The following is a 16,454-nucleotide window of genomic DNA, read 5'->3' as shown; positions in this document are numbered from 1 at the left end:
ATTCATTGTATCGATTGAAGTCATTTGGCTAGGATACCTTTATAAATTTACGGTCTTTTTTAAAATACCTAGTATAAAATCATTGACAAATAATTTAATTATGAGACCATCAATAAATAAGACAAAAATATCCATCGGACTTAGATTATTATTTACAAAGTGCATATTTGGCCATTTTTCATATGTAGGTTCTAATATCAGCTAATTTCTATTCTACTATTTTTTTCTTCTTTCTTGCTAATTTGGTTTTCTCTTTAGAAATAATGGAAAAAGGAACGTTAAAATCACTATCACTATCACTAAAATTGTTTCTCATCACTTGTTCACCTTCAGACAATAGTTGGCCGGTAGAAAGACTGTTTATTGAGTTTTCATCTTTATTTCCATCATCTTCATCAGTTAAATTTCCATCATCTTCGTCAGTTATATCTTCACAACTATTTATCGTAGGCAGTATATTAATTATACTTTTATCCTGGTTTGCATTTCTCAAATATTTTACGATCTTGTGTAATTTCATATTCTTAAAAAATAAAAATAAAAAAGCCGCTTCCCACTGTCCCATGTGTAGGACAACGATGTTTGGTACCAATTTACTACAATAACCGATGTATCAATAAACAAAATACTTTCAGAAACTATTTGCTTAGACTAATAATAAACTGAAAACATTTATTTTATAAAAATAGAATAAAAAGAAACTCACTTTGGACGACTCATTATCAATAATTTCGACGCGAAAAAAACAGCATAACTTCAACAGACGACAAACAACACTATACTTAACAATATTCCGGATTTTATTGTTTAGGATTTATTATTAGACCCTTTTTATGAGTTCATTCACGTTTTAACTCGTGTAAAAGTAATAAAAACGTCATAATTATAAAAAACAGCGACACAAGTTTAGTGTCCTACCCATGGGACAGTGGGCATATCTGGGTTAATGTGCGAAGAAAACACGAGAAGAAAAAACTCTTCCGGGGTATTTACGACCCTGCCATCGATGTAAATATTCCGCTGTTTAGTATGGATTTTTTACTGTTATTTCACCTGTTTTTTCTCCTATTCCTTCGTCGGCGCGGTTTTTCTTTGCTTGTTATTATACGTAATATACAAAGCGCTGCTTTTCTTTTCGCGACCGGCGAGCGTAATTTTGTATTTAAAATATGATGTAGAATAGATACTTTTTCAACGATAAGTAACGATTAAGTTATTAATCACTTTCAAGGCGCAGGTGTAAGCGATGTACAAATAACGTCATATTTATCATAATCTGATAACTATTTACCACATGTAAAAGTCCGATTTAAACATTGAATTTTTCAAGGCTTAAAACGTAGTTGTTCCGTAAGTCTAAAGATGTTAAACAGTGTGATAATTTTTTAAATTATACATGTTAATCAATTTTTTTTATCTGATTCGGATAACGGATTTTTGGAAGCAATAAATTTTTAATGTCATTTTTCATATCCCTTTTTCTAAAAAAAATTCCACATAAAAACTGTTACAGATGTTAGTCGTTTTGAGCAATATCTGAAGAATACGATAGGTGAGAAAGGAGTTTCAAGGAAAATCTAATGATTATTCTAAGGTCTTCTTGGACTCATGAGGGAGAGCGCTGTCTTAGTGTAAAATTATAAGGGAATGTATTTTTATGATCTGAGTCGCTTTTAAACGAATTAGTATGTGTATGTCGTAATTGTTTGCCCATAATGCAATCACTTATAATGAATTATGCCCTTCATATCCCATTATATTATTAGGCTTTAATCCTGTTCTCGAGGTAAGCGTTGGGGGTTGATTGGCATCCAAAGCGTCGCGTGCAAAGGATCCACTTCTCATCTTCAGTAACAATTCTACTCAAAAATAAATATTTCTGTTTTAGAATCATTTATTATTAGAATATGAGATTTGCTGCAATTTATGAGACCTACATTCTGCTTTTTAAATGCCTGTGAATGGATGTAGGCGACACGTTGAGCATTTGTGCTAGCTTCTATATCGTTAATTTCGGACCTGTTTTGATGACAGCCCTAATATCCTCACTAACAACCCCTAATAATTACCTGCTCCTACGTAGATATTCAATGTCTAAATTTCCAGAACGAAATTTTTAGAGCCACATTTGACATGTTCTAAACTGAATTGCATCCTTGCCCATTGCATTACAGATGTTTTTAACTGCTATTGTTCCATTATGACCGATTATGATTATTTTAGCTTTACTGCCATTATTGATTTGGGGTTGAAAATATCGAAACAAAAATATCCCGTTACTAAATAGCATCAAGAATACGACTACATACTGTTAACATACACCAAATAAAATGGCCTGTGTTCCATTTCTTAAAAATAGTTGGATTTTTTCATGTTTTATTTTTAATTTTATTTTTTTATATTCCATCTATTTGACTCGCACTTATTGTGAATATGGCTGCCAAACCCAGACACGTGAGAACTCTGCTCATTTAATCTCCAAAACATAGAAATCTGACATCACACAGCTACATCGCACATGTAATTTTTCGTTCTCCTCTATCCCTTTTTATGTTTTTATAATATATCAACTCGTATCTCTGCTATCACGGCCGGGTTATTTTCCGACGATTAGTCACTCCTCACTACGTGTGTCGCTATCGAAGATTTATTGTCATTTTTTTACGCATCTCCATTCGTATCACACACACATGGCGTTGACTCGCCTCGCCTCGCATCATTAACATATTCCGATTTGCGTTGACAATGATTACGGGGCGCGGAATTCCTGCGCGAAACTGGCTGCAATTAGAAAGACGTATGTTTGCGTTTAATCATCTTAATTGGGGGTAGGCAGGAGAAGTGCGCGAGATTTCGCCGCAAATTTGAACTCACAATGGCGCCATTAATTTCGTCAAACGCGCCTGTCTCTTCTTCTTTGCGTGCATGCGGATATAATGGGTAGTATGTGTATACGGCGCACGTACCGACCGACCGGCAGTCCGAAGTTTTCGCGGCGGTCGAGCTATAAATCAAACGGGTTCGATGCAAATTAGATATTTTGACTTAATGGTGAGATAGTGGCTTTTTTGCGCGCCCGGCGCGAGAATCGCTTTGTGCTCGCTGCATCTGTAAGTCGATTAACGGGAAAGCGAAATATGTCGTTTCGCGGAAAATAACAAAAAGATAAGTATAGATTTCCGCGAAGTTACTGCAGTTTCGCAATCGAGTCGCCAGGTATATTGTGCGTATTACGATCGTTTATTTGTCATCGACGAGTGAACGTAGACGGTGCTATTTTCGACATTGGTCTGTATACTTTTTTATATTTTATATCTATAAATTTTATACTGCGATAAATCTTATCTGTGGCGGGCGTGTCGTGTTTTGACTTAAAACGTTTCGGCGATGATGTGTATTTTCTTTTGTAGAAGCCGCTTTTTAGTTCGTTTGGATTATTTGTGATATTTTCTCTGGGTTATTATTGGATTTAATTTGTATAAAACTTTTTTGGAGGTAATATGCCCCCGTTTATCCTTCACATGCGCACACATTAACCGATTTTACGACGAATTCTAGTAATTTGACAATTCCAGGTAAAATTATTAGGAATTACTACATATTTTTACTGTAATATATTTATATATGTATTTTTGAATAACTAATGAAATAAAATACTGGAAGTTTTGTCATTAAATTATTTAAAATGGCTTCAGAAAATATATTAGGCATGACATAGTGCTTTTGGAATGCAATATTAAAACAATTTTGGGATGACATACATGCCTTTGGACTTCTAAAGGTTAAAACAAACAACTTTTTGACAGCAGAAAAAATACGCATCATCCCGCATGTCGCTTAAATCGCTCATTGGCACAAACCAATTACACAGCTTACATGTTGTGTAATTGTAGTTTTTGCATTGGATATATTTATGTTGCAAGTTTTAAATGTTAAAACAGGAATTTTAACACAGCGAGAAACGGCGCACTTCTCCCTTCTAAGTTTAAACGATTATGCTCATTGCTCCAGTGTAACGCTAACTACGTCTATTGTGGCATGTGTGCAAATAATTATGTGTTCCTATGGAGTTCTTTGCGATCCCCGGGGCGCCCTCAGTGCTTGCTTTGGACACGGTGGATGCTGCATATTTATACCACTGTTACTACGCATACAAACATACATGTGTATATGTACTTTACACTGTTTACTTAACGGATAATATAATTTACACTTAGAACGAATTAATAAAAACACGGCAGTGCAATCGGATGCCATATTGAATCGAACACACGCTGATACGTTTTGAACGATATCATATTCGTCAGCTAACGAACCAAAAGCGAGTAGACAAATTCAGCATGGCAATTAAACTCCGATTACCTTCAGTAAGTGCCAATCGGCGGCACACAGTACGCGTACTCGAGCGCACATATACTCTGAATCGATATTATAATACTATATACACGTAATTATATTTATGTAATGCTAAATCCGACCGTACCGAGTTGTGAAGTCGTCGGGACGAAATAATACGGGATATTGGAAGTTTCGCAAGATTAGGGGGGACGCGATTAAGCCGCGTCGTTACGCGTACGTATCCGAAATCGATCCTTGCGGAGAACCCACACGCACATAGGAGTAATGATTCATTATTAATAACTTTGTATTTTATGGGTTAAGAGTGTTTAAATTCTCTTCGAGGAGATACGGGCCGATTCTTCGCCCTCTACCTATCGATAACGAATAGCTTTTATATTTTGGATCGAATTCAATTTGGGCTGTTTTGGATATAAGACAGCGTCTCGCCCCACTCCCTTCATTGATATTCATTACTTTCGAGCGTACCCGTTTTTCGCATATTATTCCCCCCTTTATCTTTCGCACTTTGCATATAACGATTTTTCTTACTGTATTTGCATGCGTGCACTTCGATCGCAAATTAACGCGATTATGCTGACGAATCCTGTTTGGCGCATACCTGTGGGATATCACACGAGCGGCTCCGTGACTAATGGGTCATCTCGAACCGGCGAGATGCGTACTCGAGCCTTCGATTCGAACCGACGATAATGCTCTCGAGTACGATCGGTGCAGTGATCCTTACGCTTTTCCGCGAGGGGACTCCGCTGTGTCGCGTGGGAGGAGAAGCACCTCTCGACGCTCCTTAATTAACCGGCTACTGAGTTGTGTAGCTCAAAACGTAAAATGTCTCTCAGCTTTAATGTACACGTTAACTATTAATTGATCGAGCCGTTGTTTTATATACATATATTCGAACGCGTGTATTGTGGTTAAAACTTTTCAGACAGTCTAGTTTGGGTATATGTAGTAAAATAATAATAATAATTTGAGAGGCATTATTTTTCATTTTACGATTAAGTTGCTGATCAGAGTTGGAGGGAGAATACGCGACATAGTTATAATATGATGAACGCTGATCCTAGTCGTAAGCTCTCGTAAAGTTTGGCGAGGATCTTCTAGTTTTCAAAATGTCGTTATTCATAGGTGTAACGCGTGGGCCGTTTCGGCGTGAAATATTGTTACTGCTTTTTAACTGTATAAAGGCGAATCCATACCCATGGTCAAATGACATTCCGCAAATAACGACCGACAGTATCAGTATCTAGACGCAGCTTAAGTTTCGATGTTATTCGTACGTGCATAATTAATTATAATAGGCAATCCCCTGAATCGGCGTGTGATGTGACACGAGACCCGGAGGGATGCTGCGGAGGAATCCGGAGCGGTATCGATCTTCACGGCGTTGGCGAATTCCGTCGCGTGCCTCGGGCCGATTCATTTTGTTACGTGCTCCAGGAGCGGTCTCCTCCGCCTCCTTCCTCCTCGTTCGCTCGGACGCCGCTAACAAAGAAATCGCCACACAAAAAGACTCGTCGGCCGCATCTCGTGTGCGCTCGCTTCTTCGAGAGATGCATCCGTCCGATCGCGTGAACGACCACTTTCGGCGGGGGACTCTCCTCCTCCGCGTCGAGCACCATGTAGTGAGCATTTTTCAATTTTACACGCGGACTCTCGGCGCGAACATGTATGCGATCGTCTATCAACGAGCGATTCGATTTCCAACAGAGCGACGCTTATTTCCTGCCATTTCGCGATGCAAATTCGCGCAGTGATCGTATCGGGTATCGGCGTTATCATGCCTCTGAAATTTTTCGCTCATGCATTGAAATGGAGCTAACAGGTGGATGCAGGGACGTCCCGTGGGCATAGGCAGTAGGCAGTTGCCTAGGAGCGGAAAATGAACACAAGTTTTGAAAATGTCAAAATATTATTAACACAATATATGGCATTAAATGACATGCATTTTTCTGGCCAAATTTAAGGAGAAACACAAATGCCTCCACCTGCCTCTCCCTCCTAAATGACGCTTCTGTTTAGAATTCACGACAAAAGCAAGAAAATCGTGCCGTCGCACTGGCAACATTCATATTAAGACTATAACAATATTACAACTGACAATAAATGAGAATCGAATGGAGCATATCTAAACCGAATTTGGACCAATAAGAGAACGCAAAAAACAATTATTCCTTCTCAGAAGTCAAAAATCCACGTCAAAAGCAATAAAATCGTGCCGTCTGCGAAGCGAATCGAACTGCGAATATTTTATAGTCTCCCTTTGAATGGTGAAATCATATTATGTAATATATTTATAGGATATGACTCGAGAAAAGCAATCAATTTTGCGTTAGGTGAATATGGCTTCCAACGTTTTTTTACAAATAAAATTTTATTTTTACGCATTAATTTATGCCTTTATGAACAAAAATATTATGTCGTCAAAAATGCCATATTCGTTTGACCGACATTGTATAAATCCGGACTTAACCATCACTACCTCTAAATTTGTGACAATTCGGTCAGCTCGCAAATTGTCTACAAAATAATGCTGAATTTTTAATTTGCGCCAAAATGTATATATCAGTCAATAGCGCATTCAGTTTCTTGATATAAAATCTCTGACGTCTTATTTCCTGAAGTGGTGCCTTTTCCCTTCAAAATAATATAAAGAAATTCGACGCGGAGCAACGATGTAACGTGAGGCAATTCGCTCACATCTGTCCTCGTAATGCATTTAGTGCGCTCCACTTTGCGAAGCTCTTCCAGGCCTATTGGAAGCTATTGTGGCAATTTCTAAAGCTTTTTCGCTAGAGCGGCTCTCCTTTTGCGGAGGTGTCCATTGTCGTCTCCGAACTCTATTGACGTTTTCGATGTCGTTATTTATTTTTTTAGCTCCGACTAGACAACGTCGGTATGGCGAAATGTGTTTATTGAGTTGTCAAAGGATCTTGATCTGCGTTACAATACACACATATTGACACATAACAAATATATTTTGGAATGCAATACTGCATTTGGTTCGCATGCCGCTATTATATATTTCGTAGGTATGTACATATAGGGCAATAATCAAGATATATTGCGAAATGACCGTGTTTAATCTCGTACGTCTTAAATCGGATCAAGCTAATAGACCGTGTATTGTCGATTATCGTAATAAGCTTTTCTATTTTGAGATAAGTCGACGGGGAATAGCGAAACCGAATTATTGGAGCGCTTCCGAGTCCTGCACGCAACGACCGATAACAATACGGTGAAATATTTATACATAAATATAACTGTTTTTATTATTTGTTCTGACAGCTGTCAAGCTCGCCTAGTGTGAAATGCGAAACGCTTTTTTTCATATTTAAAAAAAACGACCGGGGCACGGATTAAATCGTCAAAATCCGGTTATAATAATTTATATTTGGCGACGAGTATAATAAATGGGTAGGTGCCGCGTCGTTCGCTGCCTACTGCTGCCTACCTGTATTTATATTTACTAAATGCCGCTTTCGTTCCCCGAAGTATTTCTACGTCGTTGATAATACGGGGCCACCTCCCCGGGTGGCTGGCGTTCATTGTCATCGGGAGCCCTCCTCGGCCCGGGCTGTTGTGTGATTTGTCGACGAAATCGCCGACGGTGCCCCGTCCCGGGGGATCCTTTGTCGTCGTCGGCAGGAGACCCTCCGCGCGGCTCAGAAAAAACTTTTATTAGAGTGCGATTTTTGTGTATGAACGTATTTATGTACTTGCGACGAATTCGCGCCCCGATCGAGGGCGCTACTTATTCGACACTTTGGCCTATTTAACGTGGCAGCCATTTAAAATCCAGTATACCACTATACAATTTTTTTTCTTGATTGTTCTTGCTTTCCCTTTATCTGAAGGGTCAATTCAATAGTGTAAAAACTACCTGAATGTTGTCAAATAATAGAGCTGTAAGATGGATTAGGGTTTAAAAATATATTTTTAAATTGTTCCGTAGCTCACAAGTATTACATACTCGCTCTTTACATTTAATGACAAACGAGAGTAGCTTTCTTCAATTTCTCTTATTTTTTCAATACACGACGTTAATGAATCGAGACGTTGGCATAAGTCGTTAGTATTATATCGACATAACTATGTGAAATGAATTCGTAGAAATTGTATGTCGCATTTATAGGCGGAGCTTCTAAATTCTAGGCTAGCTATAAAAACTCAATAGCATTACGATGTGTTTATCTAGCATGTATGGCGAAAGTGAAACCCTTTGTTTAGAGATGAACTCGCTAGATAATATCGAATTAGATGCCAGGTAGCAGTTATTCGACGTCTTCGTATTTGTAGGATGCAATATTAAATGGATGGATTTTAGGTAAATAATTAACATTGTTTGCGTGATTTGTTTGGCTAACGTAAATAGCCGACAGCCCTGAATTTGATCACGAGTTGTGAAATTTATTCATCCTTTTTAAGGTGGATCTTATTTATACATTTTGATCCGACCAGCAAATTCCAGCTCGATGACTCAGTTTTCACCGTATCAAAGCCTAGTTTATGTACCTGTAGTTCATGGGTTTAATACCGTATAAATCCGTTGTGTCCGGTAGATATGAACGATCAATTACTTGTTATAATCGATTGTCTTGAGAGCAATTCAATAAATATCTCTCATCAAAGAGCATATATCATACGCATGTATGTGTAAACCGCAAGCCGTATTTGCCAAATTCAATCGGTTTCAGCTAATGACACTTGTCTAAACTAATTATTTGTTTTAATATAAATTTATTTATTTTTTCAGATGTCCACCAGTGAGTCGTCCGTCGTCCGAAGGATCATGGACGATCCTCCAAAGCCGCGGGTGCGGGTGAAACGCCGCGGGCCGCACGCCCGCGGCTCGGGGACTCAGTCCTTCGTCGCCAACGGCAGGAGCAACAGCATCAGCAGCGGCGATCAGTGCGATAATAATAATAAAGTGTGCGAAGATGCCTCTGAAAGGCGACAGTGCGAAGTGCAGTTTCGTGGCGCGCCCTGCTTCTGCTCCAGAGTGCCCTCGTGTCGTGCGCCCCAATGTGATAATACAATTAGTTTAAGCGTAGATAATTACGAACGATCATCCGCCACCTCCTCGACGTCCGACGACGACGACAAGCAATCTCGTCGGTTCTTCATCCCGTCGTACGCGTTTGGCTCCAAGAGTCGAAACGCGGCGGCGACGATGGCCATCGTCTCGGTTCTGTTCTTTGCCGCTCTAGCTGGAGCGCATGCTGGTGAGTTTCCGTGGATTATTCAGAATGTATTTAATCGTAAGATGACGCGAATGGTTATGTGTGAACGTCTAGGAATGCCTGTATATAAAATCAAATAACATTTACGTGCGGTAATACTTACATGTAAAATAATATCTACATGCGGTCTAATTTGATGTTTAAGCCAGCAGTAGCCTTATTGTTCTATACGGCTGTACACTTTACACGCCACAAGTTTATCAAATACCCATGCGGAGAATCACGAGCGCGAAACCGCACAATATTACATTTTTATGAATCGTTGCATTCTAAAATTCAGCGTATTTCATGAATGTTGATTTTAAAAACATTTCATAACTTTCAATTGTACAGTCACGGATGATCGCCTCTTGCGGTCGATCGGGTATCCTTCGATTATTTTCATAAATCAATTGAGAAAGTGTGAGAATAAATGCAGTATTTGCTTCAATAAAAATGTGCGTTCTCGCAAGAAATTCTAGTTATATTGCCATAATGTGGTCACTTCGATATTTAATTTTTAAAGTATCAATACTCGTTATAACGACAGTATCGTATTCAATAAAAATACGTACAAATAGTAAAAATTAACCAACCATATCTTATGTAAACATGCTACAATAGATTAGAATGCAATTGAAATATTTGTATATCATGCATGAAAAAAGCTCATACAAAATGTGGATTGAAAATGTACACATTTTTATGAATTCACTGTCATTTTACCGTATCCGTTTCACTGTGTACATTTTATCGTACGATCTTTTTACCGTATGGATAACATTTCATATGATTAATGAAATTATAACTAAAACTCTTCAATCGATAAAAGATTTCTTCCATTTTTATTGGAGATTGGAATTTTAATTGGAATAAATGCGAAGATTTTATATAATATACTTCAAAAATAAAAAAAATGCGCAAATATATTTTGATTATGACAATGTGTTAACATAAATACAAGGTCAACTAATAGCATATTAATAGATTTAGTTTTTACCAATATTAAAAGAGTACAATGTAAAGTGTAAATGACCATACGGTAAGAAGGGCGCATGGTAAAATTCCTCATGGTAAGAAGTACGGACAAGATTTTTACGTACATATCGTCTCAATCGTTCTCGCCACCGCAGTGCTGCCAGAAAACTTATATCAGTTCCCATAAATTATGAACTATAAAACTGGTTTATAATTCTAGTTATTATGTTAGGTGCTTGTACTTGTGTATGTATTGCTCGACTACCCCGTTCTAACGCATTGGGCTATCGCATGTCATGTTATAATGGAAGAATAAAATAAATAAATAATGCATATAAATATTTTTGATTTCTCCTTGTACAGTGAAATCTCAGTATAGCTAAGCTCACGGAACCGAAGAAAAATTTTCGTTTCACTGAAAATTCGTTATATTGTTCATTCTTAAATTCTGATCAAAATATTTCGTTATATTGAGATCAGTATTCGTTACAATGAAAACATTTTGTATGGAAGTTTTTCGGGGACAAATTGAAGATTCGTTATACTGGGATTTTCGTTATTTTAGTATTCGTTACAAAGAGATTTCACTGTATTTCTAAATAATATTTATCAATATATTTCTCATGGAAAATATATAATAATACTTCGCAGACATAATTACCAGTAAATAAATCTAATTCTTAGAAATCACTGTTAGATTTGCTTTCTATTTTGGTACTATATATACCACGTTAACTAGATCGTCTTTAGTTATTTCATATTCGATGAATAATTAATCAATATTGTTGTTAATACAATTTTAACACCTTTCTTCTAATGATTCTAGAAAACTCTTCATCTCTTGGAGGAACATGATTAGCTCAAGTAACTATTTTTGTTACCTAATAGTAATTTTCAATTTTTGCAAGCTTTTAAAATGCTGTAGCCAATTTTTAACTATATGTTTTTTCCAATTATAATATATTTAAAAAAACTTGATAAAAAAAATGTAATCCATGTCATCTCGCCACGCCACGACATTTCTAGAATTTGTAAAAGCTAATCGTATATTTTATTTACATTCTATCTACATTCGAATGTCGATAAAATAAATATTATTTCACCATACATAAATATTATTTAGTCAAAAACCAGGTTACGAACAGAATGACATTTCTATGATATAATAATGTAGAAGAATTACTCAATGATTTATATTCGAGATATAAATTTACAACCGTTTGTGTGCGGTTCGGTATCATCGTCAAAACCCCAACAACTAATAACCCAGGGCGCAGGCTGCGCGTTTTCCATTCAAAAACTTCCGTAACTTTTCGTTTTTGCAACTCAATTATGAACTTGGGCGTTTTCGATGGCGGGCGCGTGTTTGCGAATTTCATATTCGAAAACTCTTTAGGAAGTGTGTGCGACGTAACGTGCATAAAACGATAATTTGACCGCGAAACTGTGAACGACGACCCTTTCGCTAATGCGCGCGTTAAAAATGCACGCACGCAACGTGCAATTACGCAGCGTTCGTTCGCCCATGTGTAAATCGTTTTGGGGGATGAACCGCGTCCCCGACTTTACCTGCCCGATACCTGAGTGTCGCAGTTTAGATTTTTCTTCGAACTTGACTACATAGATTGTCATCTTGGAAATGTGCTTATTTTTTGTGTGTTTATTGAAAAACTCCAACCGAGATAACGAAACCGTTGAATCCGCTTTCACGTTTTAAAGCTTGCGAAATTTGACACATTCCTGTGTGTTGGACTTGCCATATTCCGTGTTGGAGTACACTAAAATTTGAGACGTTGATTGATGATATAATATGTAAATGCCTCGTAATTTCGTTACGCCCCCTTTTTGTTTAAATTAACTTCATATTTAAACGGCGAAAATTCATTACATACACACACATACGCGAAAGCACAAACGTATTATTGCCGAAAATTCGATTTCACCCTTTCGTTCCAGCGCGCGTTACGTCTATTAACGCGTATTATTTTTTCCCCTGCTACATACTGTATTTCCGGACGCGACGCGTGAAAATATTGTACGTTTCGCTCGACTTCTTTGTGGATATAATATTTTCCGTTGGAAATTGGAAACGGCATTAATCATGACTCGGAGAGGCCGGGGAGGCTCGGAGGAATGTGACTTGCTTGATATGTTTTTTGTTCCTCGCCTCCTTACAAAATTTATTAGGGTCGACACAAAATATTTCATACCGCACCCGATATGTGGCACCGGGCCGTAAGTTTCTGACGTTCCCGTAATAATTATTATCGTTGACGTATTTTTTCGTCGATTGCCGATAAATTACATATCGAGTTACATATAATAAGAAAAAATATCGCAAATACGCACCTTCGCTACATTGATATGTAAATCGAATCGTAAACTTTCCTTTTAACTCGAGTCGTGACCGAGGCGCTACACCTACAGATCTTTAAATAGTAATCATAGTTTTGCGTGTTGCATGAAATTATGTTTACACGTTTTTTCCCTTCTTTTATCATTCGTTACAATTACCCGATGGAAATTGAACGTGCTGCTATATACAACGCGCATTGTTGCTATTATTATCATCGAGCTGCCAATGATGCTATGTACTGTTATACATATTATACTACATACATAAATACATATCTTTCAAGCAATATACATATGAAATTATATACCAAGATTTTTGACAAAGTATGAAATGAATATTTACTATGGGAATTATATAAGGAGTGGTATGGGTACCTGTTGAAAAATCAACGGTAAGTTGGCAATGAAGGTATTCGTGTGAGTCATTTTTGAAAGTAACCGAGCATATATCAATTAATTCTAATTTACACTTCATTGTACGTATCGAATAAATACAAAGATTAATATTTGAACAAACGAGTTAATTCGAACTATATCTTTGTTATTTCTACCTCTTTTTTTTTTTTTTTTTAATGTTTTTATTTCGATATAAAATAGTGGTACAAAAAAAAAATACAATTATTAGTGCCTAGTTTTATACCTATTTCCTAATTTTACAAATATGAATTTAAATTAATATACTACGGGATTTACGGGATCTACCTCTTGCGAAGTACACAGAATAGAGGCAATGGATTCATACATCAATCAGATCACGCTTCGATGTTTGTACGATTGTCACAAATATTTGGGTTCGCAATTTGACAGATAATTACTAAAAATGATTTGTATGATACAGCATTAAGATTTATAAAAAATCTAAATAGGATTAAAAATACTTGATTTGTTACTTAAAACTATCCAATGATTCTCAACCTTTTATCTATACTTATTCCTTTAGTCAGTCTATACATATTATCATCGCCTTTTAAGTACTATATTAATTAGTATCAACCCTGTGGTTGCAGAAATACGATATATCCGCGTAATCATTGATGAAAAAATCAGATACATTTTTAATTGTATGAGGTAAAAAATTTAATTGTATAATATAAAAATCTGTAACATTTTTTTTGGGGATTTTTTTATTTTATAATACATCAATATTTATATGGAATGTTAAAAAAACTCAGCAATCAAAAAGTTTAAGCGTTAACGTTGTATGTTTACTACTTAAAAAGGTTTATATTTTATTAGTTGATCTAAATATGAATTTTAATGTAACGTAGAGGTATGAGAAAGTCATTTTTCTTAACATTGATTTTAATTCAAAATTATTGCTCTTGAAAAATCTGTTGCAAATATTGTTGTATGTTGCAGAATGTGTAGTATTTGCTTTTACTTGACAAAATACAGTACTCCCCGTTCAAAAAAGAAACATATTTATTGGGGTCTGTATTGTTTTCTATGCGGATGGCATTTTGCTATTATATTTTTGTTTCTATTGTTTGGATCATTTTGTCTTTGATCACGTTCCGCCAGATCCTTTAGAATTTAGAGTAAAAGGGTGTAATAAAAGTAATTTCGGTATTTGCAAATACATTTTTTTTGTAGTTTCTCTTCAAAGTAAAATGCCGCCTATATTTGTTCAATAATACAAAACACTTTAGATGTATTTATTGGGGTGTCTAATCTTGCTTTTCGGAACGAGTGACATTTTCAAATACATTTACTTTCTACGAAACGTTGTCATTTAATTGTAATACAGGACTAGGATATTTTTGATTGCTCATGTTTTTTTATCGTCCCCTAATGTAACACACCCGGCTTCATCTGTAATACATAGTTTCGATGATGGAACGGAGCAATTATCTTTTTAGGCATAATTAGGCGGTTCGCCATCTGCGGACGGAAATGTCGCAACGTTCCCGAATGTGGATGTGTGGGTGTGTGAGTCGTTAAGCGGCGGGCCCGGGTTAAGTCGGTGTCTCGTTTCGGGCGGTGCCATATTTTTCATCCCCTAATTGCATCGCGACATTGCGATGTTCGTATACATCACCCCGTGTCGTGTATCTACAACGTAAAAAAAATCTAGACGTATCCGACGAGGGAGGCAGTTTAATTGTTGATTTCGTTAGTTTTGTCGCTTTGAATTCGTTGTATTTAAATGTATTATTCTTTTGAGGCGATTATGTTTTTGCACTTTTGGAGTTACAATGGTGAATTTTGTGCCGTAATCCTATCCGCTTGGAAAGTCTCACGATATTTTTTTCCTAAACAAATAGTAATCCGAGTTAATCCGGGCGAAGTGCCACTTACCACAACATATTTATAATCTTACATGTATGCTTGTGTGCATTTTTAGTTATTTATTAGCAAACATACACGCAATGTGTATATGAATGGTATTACTGTATGTAATTTTTTTTGCATTTTTTAACGTAAAAATTTGCTGTTAATTTATTATTGTATTAGAAAATATTATATGCTAGCTAAATGTAACTGCTCAATCAAGCAATATGCTTTTTTATCCCATAACTATACGACACACCGTGTATTTAGAAGTAATATAACTTAACAGCTGACCTCGCCTAAGCAACAACATAGTAATGTATGTAATACCTATTACAAAGTTGGAGAAACACTGGTAAACGTGCTTTGAACGTTGATTTGAGAATACGAGCGCGTGTATTTGATCAACATATTACATTAGTATGGAATAGCGTAGTCCGTAACATCTCAGACTAGTAACTCTGAAGTTGCGGGTTCGAGCCTCGGCAGCGGTACTCGAATTTTTATTTGTAAAAATGCGCTATTATTAAAAAACCGGCCCCAGCTGCAGTGACATCTATTGGTTATAATTTATATTACACATAATAATTTATAATTATTAATATAGATGTCACTTACTTGTATGTATTTATTATAACCGACTTACTCATTGGGCTTACACCTATCAAGTTGTAACGGAAGATTTAATAAATAAAATAAAATATTGGCATATGAAGATTTTATATTTAATCTTTTTTTGTTACACATATGTATTTGCTTAATTGTTTTAATTGTTAACTTTGAACTTTTAAAAATAACACATTATTAGTATTTACATTTACATGATTACATCCTCGATTAAAAGTTAATTACGATGATTTACGTACGAATTATAGTGTAAACACACTCATATAGGATAATAAAGTTGATCCGCCCCATTTGCGAGTTTTACCCGTTGGTCCGATTAACAATAGATTATTTTGCATTTGCATACATAACGATCGTCGTTAAACGCATATTTTTCTCAGATCAATTAAATGCGTTCGCTGTGAAACCGTACAAGTTTTGCCTCCTAATGGTCTGCTGCCGTGTCACACTAACATCACAATCGCGCCTTTTATGATTTCCGTTTTTTTTTACTTAATTTCTATGAGTAATCTAAGTAAAAACTATATTATTTAATTATAGATATCTACATCTACGGACGATCCTCATACGTGCGCGAATACCTAATAATACATGTTTAACAATTCGCCAACTTGTGCGTGTGTAAGTTAGGGGAGCTTAGAA

The 16,454-nt window shown here is 36.3% G+C and overlaps 1 protein-coding gene across 3 annotated transcripts in view; it reads left to right on the top strand.

The window, feature by feature from the left end:
• Cirl (Calcium-independent receptor for alpha-latrotoxin) overlaps positions 1-16,454 on the top strand; it is a 110,912-nt gene that overhangs the window by 72,425 nt on the left and 22,033 nt on the right. For all 3 annotated transcript variants that reach the window (XM_088196221.1, XM_088196220.1, XM_088196222.1), the window contains exon 2: positions 9,116-9,584. In XM_088196221.1, the coding sequence (XP_088052347.1) occupies positions 9,116-9,584 (469 nt within the window). The remainder of the gene's footprint in view (positions 1-9,115; positions 9,585-16,454) is intronic.

The sequence above is a fragment of the Plectrocnemia conspersa genome, unplaced genomic scaffold (genome assembly GCF_051122295.1).
Source record: "Plectrocnemia conspersa isolate PC_06_02 unplaced genomic scaffold, ASM5112229v1 ptg000010l, whole genome shotgun sequence".
Lineage (NCBI taxonomy): Eukaryota > Metazoa > Arthropoda > Insecta > Trichoptera > Polycentropodidae > Plectrocnemia > Plectrocnemia conspersa.
Note: the sequence above shows the minus strand (reverse complement) of the source record. Positions and strands in the feature narration are given on the sequence as shown.